Here is an 18,148-nt window from a genome sequence, read left to right as displayed (position 1 = left end):
GAGCAAAAGAAACTATTTCCCAAGTAAGAACTAAAATAAAAGCAGCTCTGGTTCATTTTCCTAAGATAACGTATCAAAAACTGATGCGACTGTCTTTCACTGAAGCCTGAATCCTGATCGCGACCATGATCCTTTGCCTTTTTGTTGGCTGAACATCCATTCCAGGTCAGATGCTGTTCTAGGAGATTCAGCTACAAAACCAAACAGAACACCCTGACTTCCAAGGGCCAGCTTGCAAGAGAGGTGGAGACACCATTTAACTGAGCTATTCCTAAATGCCCCAGGAATGCATATTTTTCTTTCCCGATGTAAACATAATGCAGTGTAAGGAAGTCCTGGCTGACTTAATTTTGAATTCCTATTATCAAAGTGCTATTCCTAGTATATCAAACTTTGAACAAACTCATCTGAAGAACTCATGCAGTCAGGAACTAATTTGTTACATCCCCACTGACAACTGTTACTCATCCAGTCTCATCCAGTCATTAGCCCCAGCTGTCACTCTGCTGCAACGTTCACCCAGTGTGACACTCTGTCAATGGCCTGTGACCCAGTTGTCTGCTTTGAAGCTTGCTCCCTAACTTTACCTATTAAAATTGGTTACCAGCTCCCCACGAAATTCATCTTGCTCACTGCTTGGGGAAATACAACTTTTATTGATTATATTTTTTAGTGGGATAACTGCTAGCAAATATTTATAGGAAACAAGCATATTTTCCATGTGCTCATGCACACACAGTGCTGTGTTTCACTTAGAGCCAGTTATGAAGCCACTTCCCTGAGAGATACTTTTAACCAAATGCTGTCAAACTGATTCATAAAAGATTCTTTGTTTTTTACTTAGAAATATATTTCTAGCAATATGTTTTTCTAATAACTTGATTTTTAACTTTTTTCTTTAGCCAGTCTTTTAATTAAGTTATCAGAATAATCAGCTGAAATGAGATAGGTGGGGATAAGCAGGGAGGGGATTTTTCTGCTTTACTTACTTTAAAAGGTGGGCAATTACACCAATTCCTGGTGTTTGGTAGTTTCCCTAATAAATAATGGCTGTAATTTTTGAGTAGGGGTTAAGTAACAACCTTAAACACTATGCTCTAACTCCAGTTATTTAATTCTAATCCTCCTTCTAAGGAAAGCATTGACAACTAGCTCACACATCAGTCTAAACATTCGCGCCCTCCTCACCTGCATCTTCACCGTCCCCTGACCCCCGCCATCACACCAATATGACTGCTGGGCACTGCTTCCCTGCATCAGGCTCTCCTCCTCATCACAGATAATCTTAGATTTTTTCACTGGCAGCTACTCAGAGCGTGATGATTCTGTGCCCAGTCTTAATCAAATAGCAATATAACTTGAGTTTCCACAATTTCTATGCATTATTACCCGATCCACGTGGTGGCTGTGGTACAAACTGGACATTACCTTCTCTATCACTTGCAGACAACCTATTACCTGGGGTTTCTTTCTATTCCATGGTTCTATAGCAGGAAGGGTTACAGTAAAGTGTGATTTCTGTGAGTTTTAGAGTGAAGGCACTTGGGCAAGCCACATACTTCCACTCACACCGTATACCTCACATTAGCTTCAAGCAACTGAAGTTTAGTTTCTGTCAGGTCCACTACACGACAAGTTTCCTAAAAATCCAATCTTGGGGAAGAATAAAACTAGGAAGTAACACAGAACAGCCTGAGAGATGAGAGTAGAGCCAAGACTAGGCGCTCTGTGGAAATGTACCAATAAGCGAGTATCCACAGTCCACAGAGCTCTGGGGTGGGTGATCAGCTGGGACACTTCCCCATCTGCCCTAAGGTGGTATTCACTGGGGACAGTGTGGGAAGAGCCAGCCCCCAGAGTGGTGGAAAGGACGATGGGGCGGAACTGGGCGGTGCCTGCAGACCCTCTACAGGAGAACAGTAGCTATCGATTTATCTCCATCTGTGTTGCTCTGCCAGCTGTTTCTGTGCTATAATTGATGATGACTCTACTGATGGCCTAGGGATTTAGAATGACACTACACTCTGACAGAAGGCCAGAAACCCGAAGCCTTAGCACCTCGCCTGTCTCTTCCTCTCATGGACTCTTGCTGTTCCCTCCCTCCCCACTAGGAATGGGATATAGCCTCTCAGACCAGCAGAAACAGAAATCCTAGCCAATCTCCTAAGACTAAGCGACTTCTGTGTGTCCTTGGTGATGGGGGCTTCTTTCCAAACAGCTGCTTCTGTGCTACTCAGGTATTCAATCAGGCAGCAAAGTATCTGATGGACCAATGTGACTAAGTGATTACAATGTACTAGTGTCATGCAGGCTCTTCGGGCAAGGTTTAAATATATTCCGAAATGTGTATGTGCATGTTTGCACATAGCATAGTTGAACACCACTTCCTACTCCTATTAAGGCCTTCTCCCTTATAAAGATCTTTGAAAATATAATATCTAATATGAAATAATGTATACTTAGATGCTTAATAATGCTTAATAAATCCTCTTTGGTAAAAACTGTGATCTGATGCACAGCTAATATTACTCATGTGATAGAGTTCTGATCTATAAGCTCAAACTTTATTTATATCTTCTATGTTCTTAAAATAAAATGAGAATTTGCCAAATGATTATTGGAAATAAAACACAGCAAAAGCGAAAGAAGAAAGGGAGAAGGCTGGTTTTGAATACAAATATAGGCCACTTATCTAAATAATCAACGAAAATTTATTAAGTATTTATTAGGTGTAAAACATATTTGTTTCACATAATTTATTTTATGTAATATGAAGTAATAATTTATTTTTGCAAATTCAGTTCCAGGAATCTTTACTGTCCTATAATGACTACTTAATCAAATTAACTGAAGAGAGGAATATTCTGACTAAATTAATAGGGTATCTGCACCCACATCTAAAGCTTTTTTTAAAAAAATAATTACATTAGTCTGCTCCCTGTTTGTTTTTAGGAGAAAGCATTTTTATCAACCACAGATTTTGTCTATATGCACATGGTCAACTGAAGTGGAGAAGCATGAGTGTCACCAAGGCCAAGGGCTGCTGTTCTCCAACCCACCTCGGTTTATCCCACCGGCATGACACCTGCACTCCCAGCTGTGGTCGCCATCAGGACTGAAGGGAGGGCGAGCGAGTCGTCCCGCACACAGCCCAGCGTCACACGCTGATGTGGACCTGGGCAGTGCGTTCAGCCAGCATCGGGGCACAGCGGGGGAGAACTACACTAAGGCACTTGCCTTCATCAGGCAATCAGCAAATCAACACGTGAACATCTAATGTCAGGAAGACACACCAGCTTTACAAGTGGGCAGAGCAAGGGTTTGGAGAGAACCTGGAAAGGGCTTGCCGGGGAAGACAGTGGCCATGGAGGGATTCGGGGTAAGAGGACATTTGACGGAAGGGGCAGGATGGAGAGCCCCACGTACAGAGGCGGGGGAAAGAGTTAGGCAGAAGAAAGTCAGATGCAAGGAAGTGAAGTTGGAAACTTCCTCATCATGTTCTAGCGACACAATTAGCACCAAATGAACATTAGTTTTCAGGTCATTCTGTACCAATAGGATTTAAGAGGAGTATAAAAATACAAGGCTTTATGATTTCCAATGACTTAATTAAAAACAAACACATGATTTCCCCAAAGGGCCTTCAAATAAAAAGTGTAAAACTTTGAGTCTAGAAGTAACATATTTTTCCCCAAATTTACTAAAATTAAAGTTAAATAAAAGCGTGTACAGTTGATTAAATATTTGAGATCATAGTTACCTGATAAAATAATCAGTGTATAAAATATCTTAAAATGAACTCTGGATCTTTAATCTGGTAGACTGAAGAGTTATCTCTCAGGTATAAATGGTCTTTTTGCTATTTCTTAAAAGGTCGTTTCCACATGGACAGAGAATATGGGTAGAAATGATAAACTTGTAAAAAGGGCAAGTTGAAAAGGGTAATTCTTAGCTAACCTAACTTGGAATCCCAAGGTAACAGTAATATTATTCTGTGACCCTTAGTAGCTCTAATTGGCCTCCGTGTAACCACAGTTACAACTGCAAATAGTCCGTCACTTATGTGGCCTTTCCATGAAATGAGCAACTAAAAACATTAATCCCACAGATCAAAGTACATTAGCATTAAAGGAAATTCTCTACATAAACTGTCCCCCCACCCCACCCTAAAATTTATGGACTGAAATGCCAGCTGGAACATTTTACTTAAAAAATAGAACTATATCCTCTTCTTTTTTGTAGTTTGTTTATGTTAAAAATCTACTGTCAGTTAAAGATACTTAGAGTTTTAAACAGCTCATAATATTTTACCTGGTGAAAAATCATAATAGTTGTTTTCATATCTCCAAATGAAGTAAGCATAATTTCAAACAAAATCATGTGTGTAATTACTGATCTCTGACAACCGTTCCTCTGTCTGGTGGCAGGAGGAAAAGGTGATGTTCCCCTATCCTCAAAGCTAATTAGTTAACGTAAGCGCTGGCTGAGAACACCAGTGTCCAGATGGGAAGATCACTCTGACTCACTGCAATTTATCAAACTCTTCCACTGGACATGCCTCCCGTGGAGAAGCGATGATAATTACTTAAGAGTTAGAGACCCTTTAGGAAGATGGGAGCCTTGAGAATCCGTCCTTCCTTAATTCACTGATCTGAAATCTCATAATGTGCACAAAGCTCAGGCCAGAGGCACTTTATTCTGTTTGAAAGATGGCTGAATTTAGAATATGTGGCTGAGATAATCAATATAATGGCTCATTTAAAGGCTCGGAATGATTCAGGAAAACCCAAACCATGATGTGCTCTCCTTACAGACCACTTGTAAGGGCACAGAGCACAGATGGCACGGTGAGCTTGGAAAACTGCACTTGGCGTTGGGAACCTAAGGATAGCTGAGTAAACATCCCTACGCTTGTCTGGATAGCATTTGAAATATCATTACTTTCAACTTTTTCTTTTCCTCTACATTTTAAATATCTAAAGCTATCTTTTTATAGGAGTAGTTACAAGATCTCCACTTTTCCAGATGTTTTTTAATAGACGACTCAGTCATTAGCAGCAAGTAGACACTCTATTTAAAGGAGGCAATGATGACAGACTCAGTTCCTGAACTCTGCCAACCTGAAACCGTATGGATTTTAACTGAAGAAGGTATGCTCTGCAGGGAGATGCCAGCCTGGACACAGGCACGACCCTGAGCGCACTTTTCCCCTGCATACCCCTGAAAGCACTGCCCGCCTCCCTCCCAGCGGGGAGGGCACCAGCACTGCAGGCCGAGCTAAGTAGGCAGAGCTGTGTCCGTGGGAGGCGCTACCATGCAGGACCGCCGAGCACTGGAAATGTGGCTAGGCCGAGCTGAGCTACGCTGCAAGTGTGAAATGCACACTGGATTTCCAAAACACAGTATTAAAAAAAAAAAGGAGAGGAAGAATGTAAAAAAATCTTATGATCTTTATACTGAGTACAGGTTGAAATGATGATATTTGGGGGGATACTGGCCTAAATGAAAGGTGTTATTAAAATGAACTCTACCTCGTTTCAGTTACTTTTTAAATCTGGCAATTAGATACTTTTAAATGGCATATGAGGCTTGCATTTCACATCCGGTAGAGGGCACTGGACAACCCTCTGCAGGATCAGCCTGCAGACATGCATGCTTTGGCGTCCATCTGTGTAAGTAATCAATCAGGTCATGTCGCTCGGTGGTCACCTTAGGTATAGGAGACTATTTTTCCTGACCAGAGGGAGGGATGGTCCTGCTCGCTTTGCCGAAGGAAGCTGTCTTGTGAGCGTGCCATGTGGCTAGGAGGTCAGGACAGGACAGAGAAGGAAATGGGGCTGGTGTCAGGGGCAGGTGTCTATTTAGCCATAATACTTACAGATGGGCCCTTTCCAGTCCAGAATGTGGGATATTGGTGTGCACACCATTCCACCTTTCCTTCATCTATAGCACTTAAAGTTAAAGTTCTTCACTGATGCAAAAATGTCCAGGCACATGAGAAGGCTAATGTTTGCCTAATTTATTTGCCCTCTCCACGCACAAAGCGCTGCAGATGATGCAGGGCCGCAGAACCCCTGTGACATCTATGCAAAAATGGATGCCATCTCTTGTTGTACAAGTCTGCTCCCTTGGCAGAAATCAACGTTTTTCCATAATATTTGTCCCTTTTCTTCCACGGAAATATAATTGTTTTCTGTATATTTGACTGTCCAGACTAAAAATTGTATTTCTAAGTCTCCCAACAAAATCCAGTAAGAATATCTGACTTGATCGTGGCCAATGGAACTGAACAGAAATGCATCCTGTTTTGCGGGAACATCAGGATGCCCTACGGGACGTCAGACAGCTACTATGCCTCTCCCTGCTTCCTCTAGCCCTCCTCCATCCTAATGTCTGGGACTTGGCACAGCCTCGGACCCTGAGAGTTAGGGCTTGCTGAGGGGATGACAGGTGAGTCTTGAGTTGCCATCCTTGTCCTGCACAAATTCTTAATGTTTTTATGAGAGAAAAATCCACTTCCATTAAGCTTAAGCTTCTCTTGGGCTTGGATTTTTGTCACCTAATTTTTATCATCTAATTCTAAACATTGTAACTCAAATTCTATTTAGGATTTCAGAACTTTCTATTTAATTTTTTTTTGTTTTATGTTTTAGTACTCCAAATAAACTAAAATATACATTTATTTAAAACACTGTTTTTAAGATTTTTTTTAGTGTTCCCCAATCTGTTCTAGTGAAGGCACACAGATTTGATATATATATCCTCTATAAAAACAGTTCCTTTAAAAACATTTCCAGCTACTGTGGCTTACTTTTTTCAGAAAGTTAAAAGTCAAACTGAACAAGAAGTAAAGGATTATTCCATGGAAATGAAGGTACATCTTCCTCAAGCAAAACAACTGAGCCACCAGCTAGGAGGTGAAGAGAGGCCAAAACTGAGTGTCCTTTGCTTTCAGATACAAAAGAGTGGAGCGCCTATCAGAGGGTGACGGGACTCAGGGAAAACCAGACCCAGCAGGCCACACAACAAAGATTCGTGGGAGAGCTTTCCTCTTCTGAAACATCCTCAGGCTGGGAAACTCCTCGTCCACGGTCTCTAGGAGGACACAGTCAGCTGGGGGTGGGGGGAGGGAGCAGCTGTGTGCTGGGAGATAAGCCCTGCTGAGGTTCTGATGTCGAGTCAGGTCATGAGCTGGAGCCAGGGCAAGGATTCTTGGTTGTGTGTGCCTCCTAACACATTTCAACGAATCACTTCTTTCTTACCACATCACTATAAAAACATGCATCATTACTGAGTTCTGCTCTGCCCACATGCAGTGCTTTGCACCTAGATCGCGTATACTCAGAAAACGTGCCAACTCTGATGAAAGAGCAGATCTGGGCTGTTGCCCCACTGTGGGCACCTTACCTCGGCAAACAGGCCGATGGTCGCTCCATGCAGCCAGGGTGTCCGTGACTCTCTGACAGGTTATGCTCTTGGATCCCTGGAGCACGTAATTGTCCTCACAGGAGAACTGTACACTGGCACCAACCCTAAGTAATTACAAAACAATAAATGACCCAAATTATTCAGAGGAAACTTGTTACAGAAAAAAGCAATCCACCCAGCCTACAGTCAGCTGAAATACTGCTTTGGCCCCAGCACTGCATCTGAAAGTACAAAACTAAAGATCCTTAAGCAGTAATAGAATGTTGCAGAAAAACAATGCAACAGGTGCATCTGAAAATGTGAGAGACATACATCAGGTCTGCACACACCCAGTTACTTCTTCTAAGCCTGATGTCTGGCACAGCACGGAGTTGGGTGTAGTTGTATTTTACTGTCTGACAAGCCTATGGTTACAAGAGGCAATTTTACTTGTGTTTCCATCTGACAAACCCTGAGACTGATATTTATAAAAATGGGAATGAATGGGAGCCTTTGTGGAAAGATCCATAGTTGTTGCCATTGTGCATGGATAAAGTTAATTAACAGATAAAAGATAGGGTGAAATAAACAAAAGCCTTCCTTTCCTGCTTATTGAAAAATTCTCACTGACAACATCAGAGTCAATGTTATTCAACATTACACCAGCATTCGCCACACTTCCATGTAACACACTCTCTGGGGATGGTGGTGGATGTCTATAGGAATCATCAAGTCAAAAATAATCAAACCAATTTGGAAATTTCTGAATTGAACAAAATTTAGCACTTTTCTTTTCTAAAGGGACTCTCAGCGTACTAAAATTTAGCTTGCAAAAATGCATTTTTGCCTACTTAAGAGAATATCAAGTGTGTGGAATTTTCCAAATGTATCCACCTAGGAAGTCCCTTTTCACCAAGTAGCCAAAGCAACCAGAATTCTATGGAACTAATTTTGAGGAACATTGCACTATAGGTATATAATATGTATTATTTTTGAAAGTGAAAACTATAAAGCTCAAATATATGTATAATTCTAAATTTCATTATCAGTCATAACCATTATTTAAGAGTACTGTACTTTCTTCCATAATTTCTGCTCACTGGTCTTTGTTTAACCTCTGGAGCCACACTGAATAAATGCAATAAAACCTAAGAAATCTGGCTTGAAAATAATTATTATATCCTTGTGTGCTCTATTACAGGCCCCAATCTTCTGTTCTTTCTATTTGCCTAAATATCCAGGTTTCATATTTTTTCTTCATTCTTGCCATACATTTTTATTGAACAGCTACATGCCACCCTCTATTCTAGGTCTCAAAGATGCATAGTTAAGAAGACAAAGTCCCAGTCTCTTGGAGATGACAGTCTAGTTAATGAAGAAAAAAGAGAAGCAACGTGCAAATCAAACAAGAAAATGAAAGTCCTAAGAGCTAAGAAGAAAATAAACCACATGTTGCAACATGATCAGTAACAGGAAGGGGGAGTTAGCATTTGAGTCAGGCAGGTATTTGTTATGATCCTCTTGAACTGAGGTGCTGCCATCACATCACAGTCCAGGTGTGGGCAAACACAAAGGAACAAAGTGGGAGGGAGGCTTCCAGCTGCCAATTGCTGCATTTCCAGCACAGCAGCCGCCCACCCATTAGTTAGGACGGAGGGCGCTCCACCCCATAAAACCTCCACCTTTCCCACGCAAGCTTCCCCATCTGTCAAATCAATGTCCCTTCCTAGGGAACTGTTTTCTATTTTTAGATCAAGAACCTTAACAATATCACTACTCTTTGTCTTCTTGATCTCCAGAAATATTATACATATTTATCATCCAAAATGAGGGAAAACAGAGTCACAGTTGTTTTCTGGAAGCCATGAAAGTGTCCAGTAATAGAACCATGGCTGACTAAATTACTTCTGCTATATCTGGAAGAATACTGTGTTGCTACCTAAAAAGTGAACATAAAAATACATAGCAATGTAAGAAAGAAAAAAGTTTGATACAAAATATTATGGACCCCAGGTAATACAGTGTATTTATATTATCTATATATCAGGAAAAACAGGCACACACTATTTTTAAAGTGGTAATATTATTACAAATAGCATTTGTTTCCATATTCCAATAGTTATATTTGTTCTGGCCTTATTATTTATAATTAAATTTTTTTTTATCTTTTAAAATCCTACTATAAAGAGTCTCTTAGTTTGGCTGCAGGTTGGAAAACAGAGCCAGCAGTGGGTAAACTTATTCCAAAGGGCTGAATGTAGTTCCTTTGTTGTGACGAATCGGCTGGAGGCTGAATAGGCTCATAAAGACCCAATTTTTCATTTATTTTATCACCTTTTGCTTTGGTTTTATCTCACATATGAATAAATTTAAAATCTATGCACACATTCAACTTCAAATATTTAATAAACCAAGTTTTCATTTATAATTTATGACTTGATTTTATGATTATGCTTGCAGTTATGTGTGTAACATGAGGAAATCTAGTTTGGTTTTCTGGAAAGTACTCTGAGAAGAAAATTCCAGAAAAAGTAGTTTCCACTGAGAAATAAGTTCAGAACATGTTAGACTAATGAATGTATAATTTTGGCAAATGTCAGTAGTTGGAAACTGTTAAGAAATGACAGGAAATTGATTTTATGTAACATCAAGATATATTGTGCATAGGTAATAAATATCCAAATAGCTAAATGTAAGTTAAACATTTAAAGCAGTGCCATTTTGTGTTTTAAATAGGGAAAAATAAATTTTTCTCTTCATCACTGCTTAGTTCTTCTGAAAAGTTTACTGCTCAACCTTTGAATTCTATGGACATTTCATTTGTTACCGCCTATTTTACCTACTATAGTATGAAGAGTGTCTAGGTGGATGAACTATTTCTAAATATGACTTTAGTTCTAGAACCATTTCTAAACATTGTTTTCCCACAGAAGGCTCTTTGTGCATTTAATATTGGTGATAAACTGTTTCTGGTTAAAATAAAGAAAACCTGAATGACTCAAAGACTAAGCTAGCATCGATATGATGTGGGTTGGTTTAGTTGTGACATCAAACCGCCTGTTAGTTAAAAGAGATGAACTACCTGATTGGCTACCCCATCTCTTCACCCAACCTACCGTGCTTGGCATCTATTCAATCTACTGAAGCCACCAATTTCCGCATTTTGAGTTTTCTTAATGGACATACAGGTTAATAAATCAATAGAATTAGATGGGAAAATAGGTAGGAAGGTAGGTAGATGACTGATAGGTAGACAAACAGATAGACATGGATAGATAATATGCCTCTTTGGTTAAAAGAAAATCCAGCTGAAATAGCATACTTAAAGATTCATAAATAAAAAAGGATTACATATCATCTTAAGGCACTTAAACATCCTACAACTTTAGCAAAAAGGAGAAACACATTATTATGCTGTTTTCACTCTTAAGCAACAGAAAACACAAACAGCTAAAAGTGTCTCTTTAGATCTAAGATCTAGCCAGGATTTGCACTCATCCTTGTAAAAGGAGTAACTATGACATGGGGAAATTCTACCTGGAATCACACTCTACCAAAGATGTAGCAGTTTTGCTTCACTGGCCTCCTTTCTTGAGAATACCAGGGCGGTGCAGCACGATGGCCCGTGAAGTATTAAAGGGTATGTGTGAGCATGTGCATGAGAATGCACACCCGTGATTTTTCTCCCATATCTTACTGGCAGTAATGCTAGAAATGATTTTTCTACCATTAATTGGAAATAATACTGGCAATGAGGCTGTCTCCTGCCCACCTTCTTCTACTGGCCTTCACTCCTCCTTACCTGCGGTCCCACCACTGCGTGGTCAACCTCCATTGTACCCAGCTCCATGCAAGTCTTAAGGGTGCACTGATGAGCTGTGTGGAGCGAGGGACACTCCATCAGGTAACCGTTGGTAAGGAGCTTAACAGGCTTAAACTGCTATGGGAAAACAACTGATCTTGCCTTTAGGAAAAGGTAAGAAAAAGTTACTGCCAGAAACTGAATTTGGGTTGGGTTTTGAAAGATCACAGAATTGACTTTTTTCACAATGAGCCTATGTGTTTTCAATGGAAAACTGACCATAGGAAGCCCTCCTGGTATGGAGTTGGTTTGTTTAGAGAACTGCAATGGCCTGGTGAGTCCAGAGCGGTCGGTGTCTGCAAAGACCATGGAAGGCGTCCACTCCCTCGTGGCCTGAGTTTCCTCCACTTAAGATGACTTGGGTGTCCCTGTCCTTCACCTCTCTCTGAGGTATAAAATTTAGTTATTTTCTGCCACATTTTATGTTTCCTTTGAGAACCAGTACCCTAGAGCACAGTAGTCCATAGGGCATGAGGCTGAGCAAAGAGGCTACACAGAGAAAGCAGGTGCTGGGAGAACAATGAGGAAACAAGTGCGGCCTGTTCACCCTGAACTCTCCCCAGCCGCTAGCATTGTTTACTGATCTTACGGTGACCCTGCAACAAGTACCTGTGCCATGAGTAAGCAGGACAGACCAGGAGACAAAGGCACAGACTCAGAGCTTTTGTAAATATACAACAAGCCACTACATGGGAAGCCGGTAGAGTACAAACCCACGGGGCAGGATGCACCCATCCACACCCACCATGCAGGTGTGTCTTGGCGATCGTTTGCCCCTATTTCACTGAATCCCAAGACACGAGTCTCTGCTGCACTGGGAAAGGAGCTCAGTCACGTAACAGGAAGCACTCCGTTCATGGAAGAAGCAGGCCTGGCCGATGAGACTGAGCAATGCAGGGTCTGCGGCGAACATGTAGCCCCCTCAGTCAGGCTGCATGGTGCATGACACAATGCCATCATCAGGGAGATAAATGCGCAGCTGCTGTGAATATGGTAACGCTTTTATTACCCTTCTGATTTTCACACATAATGTGTCATTTCTGGGTCATTTTTTTCTTTTTATAGAGACAATTTTTAGACTCATCTCCTCAAGCTGTAAGGCAACTGAGCACCACTAAAAATGCATTAGCGGGTAGATGGATCTCTCCAGCCCAAGGATAGAAAAGAAACCAGTATTTCACAGGAGTTTTAGATTCTATCTGTAAGCAAGAGCACAACAAAGACCCCTAAGAGCTGTCGGCACGTCAGGCACTCCGAGGGGGTGAGCGCAACAGGGCCTGCAGAGGGCTTCGGGTGGCCAGCGGCCCTCACAGGGCGGCCCTGGGAAGCCGACAGTAGAGAAACATGTGAACTTGTCTGGCAGGAAATTTCATTTACATCTTGAGTATGATTCATGGGAATCAGCTTTTACCAAACAAGAGGACTTATTTGTCTGGCAAAGTAGAAAACCTAAAGTCTCATATTCACCACCCACCCGGTCCCACAGAGTCAGAAGGTATTTCCACACGATGACAAATGGTACACAGGTGCATTTGGGGAGGAGCGGGCGGGGAGGGGAGAGGGGACTGGGAGGCCGGAGGGGTGCTCCCCTCGGGGGCAGAGCTGCGCCCGCAGGCCTCCTCCCACCCCTCCTAACCTCTTAATGGGATGGAGCCCCTTGCCCTCCTCATGACGTGTCCCTGAGCCTTGAGTCCAGCCTTCTGTCCACCTGAGGTTAGGAAGCCAAAGGACGCCCTGCCCCTGGGACCAGGGGTTTTCTCGGCTGTAGTCTGATCTCTGTGGACTGAGTGGGGAGCCTCAGTTCCCGGCAGCAGAGCTGGGGAGCAGGACAAACTGGCAACAGAAATGGGTATGTTTTATTTGATGCATGTCCAGCCGGTGGGAGGGTGCTAACCAGGTATGAGGAAGCAGGATTCCCAAGCACGTAGGTGGTGACGGGCAACTCTGTGAGCTCCTGTGCAAGTCCACCCTGCAGGCACCTCAGCCCCGTCTCACAGGTGAGAAAACCACACTCAGACGGTCACTTGCTCAAGATCATGCATAACACGCATTCCAGCTGTCTTTCTTTTTACTCTGAAATGTATCGTTTAGGTATTTGATTAGTAATCTACTGCAAATATACAGAGGTTGTACAGCAAATTTTTTCTTTGTATCTACACTGTGCAAAACCTTCCAATATTCTGATTCATCCTTCACTCCTTTGTTACAACAAACTAATGGACAATCACGAGTTCAGGGCCTGACCTGGAAGCTGGTATGTAGCAAGTACTCAACACACAGGGGTGCACCAGACTTGGGCTCTGTTCCTGTGGCCACGAGCCATATCCCTGGGGCTGCTGCCAACCAGAGTCATCCCTCTGAGAGCCCGGGCAGAGACCCACCTACCACCCAGGCACTGGATGGACTGGGCATTGATGTTTTCTTAAGTGATGAGCAAGAACAGTTTGAATAATTCAATAAGCTCTCCATAACAATGAGGATAACATCTATATTTTCTTTTTCTTGTCAAGATTAGCAACAATGTACACAAACTACCTAGCAAATTGTAGGGACTCAGTGCCTAATACATAATATGAAGAAAAAATAGTAACTATCTTCTTTGGAATAATTATATTTCTGAAAATTTACCTGTAAATCAAAATCTGCATGTGGAATCAACATTCAGCATTTGCTTACAATATGCAAATATAAATGCATTCCTTACAAAAAAGTAAAAATAAACGATTTAACTAACGTGTACTGAACCCCAACTGTGAACCAAGGGCATGCCAGGTGCAGGGTGTACAACGATGAATCCCCATTTTCTTATGGAGTTATGCTCCTGTAGGGGCAGAGATAGTAAACCTGCATGATGTGTACTAATTAAACCTGTTAACACAGACATGTACCTAATTTTTAGTGCTGGTCAGAACTAGAAGTAAAAGTGGTCTTGCGCAGTAGGTGTGAGGAATTTTAGTCACTGCAGTTTTCTTTATTACAAACGATTAAGGTCAACAGGAGCTTTGAAGTCAATGAGATGCAGTTTCAAATAATCCCAACCCTCACCATGACTAGATATAGTATCTTGTTATGTTAACATTGTGAGTTTCCACAGGTATATTTGCAAAAATGGGGACAACTGTATCTGGTGTACACACCTAACAGCATAGGAAACACAGATAACAGATGCTACTATCCATCTATAAACTCTCCACCCCTACTCTGGCTCCATCTTTTACATATTGATATCTGAATTTTTCCATCTGGGTATTCAGTTCTAATGAATATACTCTGTCTTTAAGAGAGCGGTCGATGGTAAAGAAAATGTTCCCCAAATTAACCTGAATTTGAATAAGAAAGCTTTTCATTTCAGGCTTCATGTGCTTAGAATTCTTTATAGATTATTATTGAAATTAATATTTATTTTGTCTATGAGAAAAAAAATTCCAAAGAAACAAAAAAAAATAATGTAAATAAAATCAGATGAAGAATAATTTACCAACCTAATAAAGTGAACTCTTTCTAAACAGAAACAGTGCCAAATTACATATAATTACAGTGCTGACTACAAATGAATTCCATCCACTCATCTTGACAATATTGGTCATTAGTTTGCATTATATGTTAGTCATTAGTTTTGATTATAAGAATTTAGAAAGAACTGAATTGCCTTTCATTAAAAACAGTCTCAAAAAGACTTTAAACAATTAAGAATATCTTCCCTCTGCTTATAACACCAGTACTTTATAGTGACATCATATGCTAGGCAGTCACATGTCATTTCACTTAGTGGTCATGCAGTATGTTCACAGGGCTCTCTTCCTTTGCACATGTGGATTCACATGGATTCTGTGGACCCGGGGTCGGGGTAGCCAAGAGGCACATGTAGATTTTGCGCATCTGGCGCCAGTGATCACTATGCAGTTCCAAGCTACCGGTGGGGATGACAGCAAAATTTACTGTAGTTCCAACACAGCAAATATCTGAATAGCATGCTCCTCTTTTTCTTTCTCCCAGATCCATCAGTGATTTATATGCTGGGCAGAGCCAACATGCATGTCTCGTACACCTCTTTTCAAGGAGGAGTGGGTAGAGCCTCTTTCAGAGGGTCTGATATTTTTATAATAATACTAAAATGACATGTCCTTTTTCCATGCTTAAACATTTCCACTAATGTGCAAAATCAATGGTGAGTGAACGTGATAGTGACCTCACACAAACCTAGGCAACAGCATCCTGCATTAGACCCCCGACAAAAAAAAGCAAAAACAAAACGATCAGCATCATGTAAGAAAGTCCTTGGCAGTGGAAAAACTTAATTTCAATAAACCCTGACACTTGAATATTAATGCATCTCTTTCAACATGGTGCTTACTGAAGCCTGAGATGGTCTTCAGAAAAAAGTACATGGGAAACTGAATTATGAGCTGAATAACTGCTTTATTTATACAGAACACCTATTCATTTGAAAGAATAACTGATAAGGCATTATTGCCAAGATCAGGGTATTTGTTTGACATGTTCTAAAAAAAACACAAAAAATGCATGAATGACCCTTTTATTCAAAAAAACTGAAAAAATTTGTAGCCAATGATAAAATTCAAGTTGCCTAATAAAAATTAGAATTCCTGAAAATCTGATCTGCCACCATGAATCTGACAGCTTCTCAATGCTTGAAATTCTTTTTCAATATGTAGTGATATTAACAAAGGTGATGCTTACAGTATCATACTATTGCATGTGCCAACATTTGGAAGAACTCATAACTCAATGAATCATTATTTGCCAAATGACCACTGTGTGATGGTACAAAATGATGCATATATTAACCAATTCAAGATGGAAGCTAGATCCATGGCTTTTAATGTAAAGAAGTACAAAATGTTTATTGTTATGATTTCATATCCCACATTGCAACTAACATTTAAAAAAATGTCATTTGTTGATTTGCATTGTAGTATCACAGAATATACACAATTACTTGAAAAAAATTTGAAATATTCACATTTTCAACTGTATATGAGGCAGAATTAAAAATAATATTTTAACCGAAACAACATAGTGTAACAGATTGAATGCAGAGCAGGTGTAAGAATTCATACACTGTGTTGTCATATTAACAATAATCAAAGGAAAGGTGGAGTGGCTATGCTAATACAAGGCAAAGTTAATGTCAGAGCAAAAAATATTATTAAGAATAATGAGGGTTACTTTGTAACATCAGAGGTATGAATTCATTAGCAGTTTTAAACCTGTATGTACCTATTAACTGAGCTTCAAAATACATAAGCAAAATCTGATAAAACTGCAATGGCAGAAAAACATGCAATTGTAGCTGACTTCAGCAATACAGTGGTAAGAAAGTCAGTAAGGATATTAAAGACTTGAACAACACTATCTACCAATTGAGCCTGCGCAAAGTACATCACCCAGCTATGACAGAATATACATTCTTTTCCAGTGCATATAGAATATGCAGAGATAGGGCATATTCTAGGCCAGAAAACTATTTTCAATACATTTAAAAGGATTCAAGTCATGCTAAGTATATTCTCTGACCACAAAAATCCCTGGAAAATCCCTACATATTTGGAAACTAAATATCAGGCTTTTAAATAATCCATGGATCACAGAAGTAATCACAAGGAAAAAACAGAAAACTACTTTGAATTTCATGAAAAAGAAAACATAAAATTTATGACATACAGCTAACTTAGTTCTTAGAGTGAAAGTTACAGCACTTTTTTTTAAAGAAAAAAAACAGAAAGAAGAGCAATGAGTCCCATAGTACTCAGAAGAAGATAATAAAAGAACAGAGCAGAAATCAACAGAATATAACACAAAACCAATAGAGAAGAGGCAGTAAAATCAAATGCAGTGTTTTGAGATCAATAGTATCAACATATGTCTAGCCAGATGGATTCGGGTAAAATAACAAACACAAATCACCAATAGCCAGAATTAGAACTATGTTATCACTACTGGTTTAAAGGATGATAAGAGTATTATGACTGTCTTTATGACAATAAATTTAACAACTTAGATAAAACTGAAAAATTCCTTGAAAGATGAAAACTATCAAAGCTACTCAGTCAGTCAGTAATAGAGAACCTGAATAGGCCTGAAAAGGGAAAACGTGAATTTGTAATTTAAAACTCTTTCATAAGAAAATTCCAATTCCAGATGGCTTCACTTCTACACAAACTCTTCCAGGGTATTCCAGAGGGGAGAATATTTCCCAGTTAATTTTATGAGATGAGTGTTACTCTGATAGCTAACTCAGACCAAGTCATTATAAGAAAAGACCAAAGGCCAATCTCTCTCATGAACATACATGCAAAGATTTTTTCTTAATTTAGCAAGTCAAATCTAACAGTATATAAAAAGGATCATACATCATGACCAAATTAATTTTATCCCAGAAAGCAAGACTGCTTTAACATTGGAAAAATCAATGTAATCAATTATATTAATAACTAAACAAACAAAAAAGATCATCTCAGTAGAAATAGAGAAAGCTTGGATAAAATCCTGGATTCATTTCTGATAAAAACTCTTCACAAACTAAAAACAGAAGGGCACTTCCTCAACCTGCTGGAAGGCATCCATGAAAGGCGGCTAACGGGGCTCTTACGATGAGAGCAAGAATGCTTTCCCTACATCAGGAACGATCTTACGGAGCACTTTCCCAGATATTATTTTATTTGATTGCCATGAACTTGGAGACATGTAAACAACACAGACATTGCTCAGGAAACTAAGAGAGTGAATAAGGTGCTTAGGGGATAAGGTGCGCCCTCCCTTGACGGCCATCCATACTCTCAGCCGAGCTTTCCCCAGGACACATCAACACAGCCTTAGAGCTCATGCTCATCCTGTAGTTAAGCCTCTTCTTCTCCA

General features: G+C 40.2%; 1 protein-coding gene across 4 annotated transcripts in view; it reads right to left on the bottom strand.

Moving 5' to 3' along the window:
- The window catches only part of CSMD1 (CUB and Sushi multiple domains 1), a 1,487,013-nt gene that overhangs the window by 376,154 nt on the left and 1,092,711 nt on the right, over positions 1 to 18,148 (bottom strand). For all 4 annotated transcript variants that reach the window (XM_073219228.1, XM_073219229.1, XM_073219231.1 and 1 more), the window contains exon 9: positions 7,408 to 7,532. In XM_073219228.1, coding sequence (XP_073075329.1) covers positions 7,408 to 7,532 — 125 coding nt within the window. The remainder of the gene's footprint in view (positions 1 to 7,407; positions 7,533 to 18,148) is intronic.

The sequence above is a fragment of the Manis javanica genome, chromosome 12 (genome assembly GCF_040802235.1).
Source record: "Manis javanica isolate MJ-LG chromosome 12, MJ_LKY, whole genome shotgun sequence".
In the NCBI taxonomy this organism is placed as follows: Eukaryota; Metazoa; Chordata; class Mammalia; order Pholidota; family Manidae; genus Manis; species Manis javanica.
Note: the sequence above shows the minus strand (reverse complement) of the source record. Positions and strands in the feature narration are given on the sequence as shown.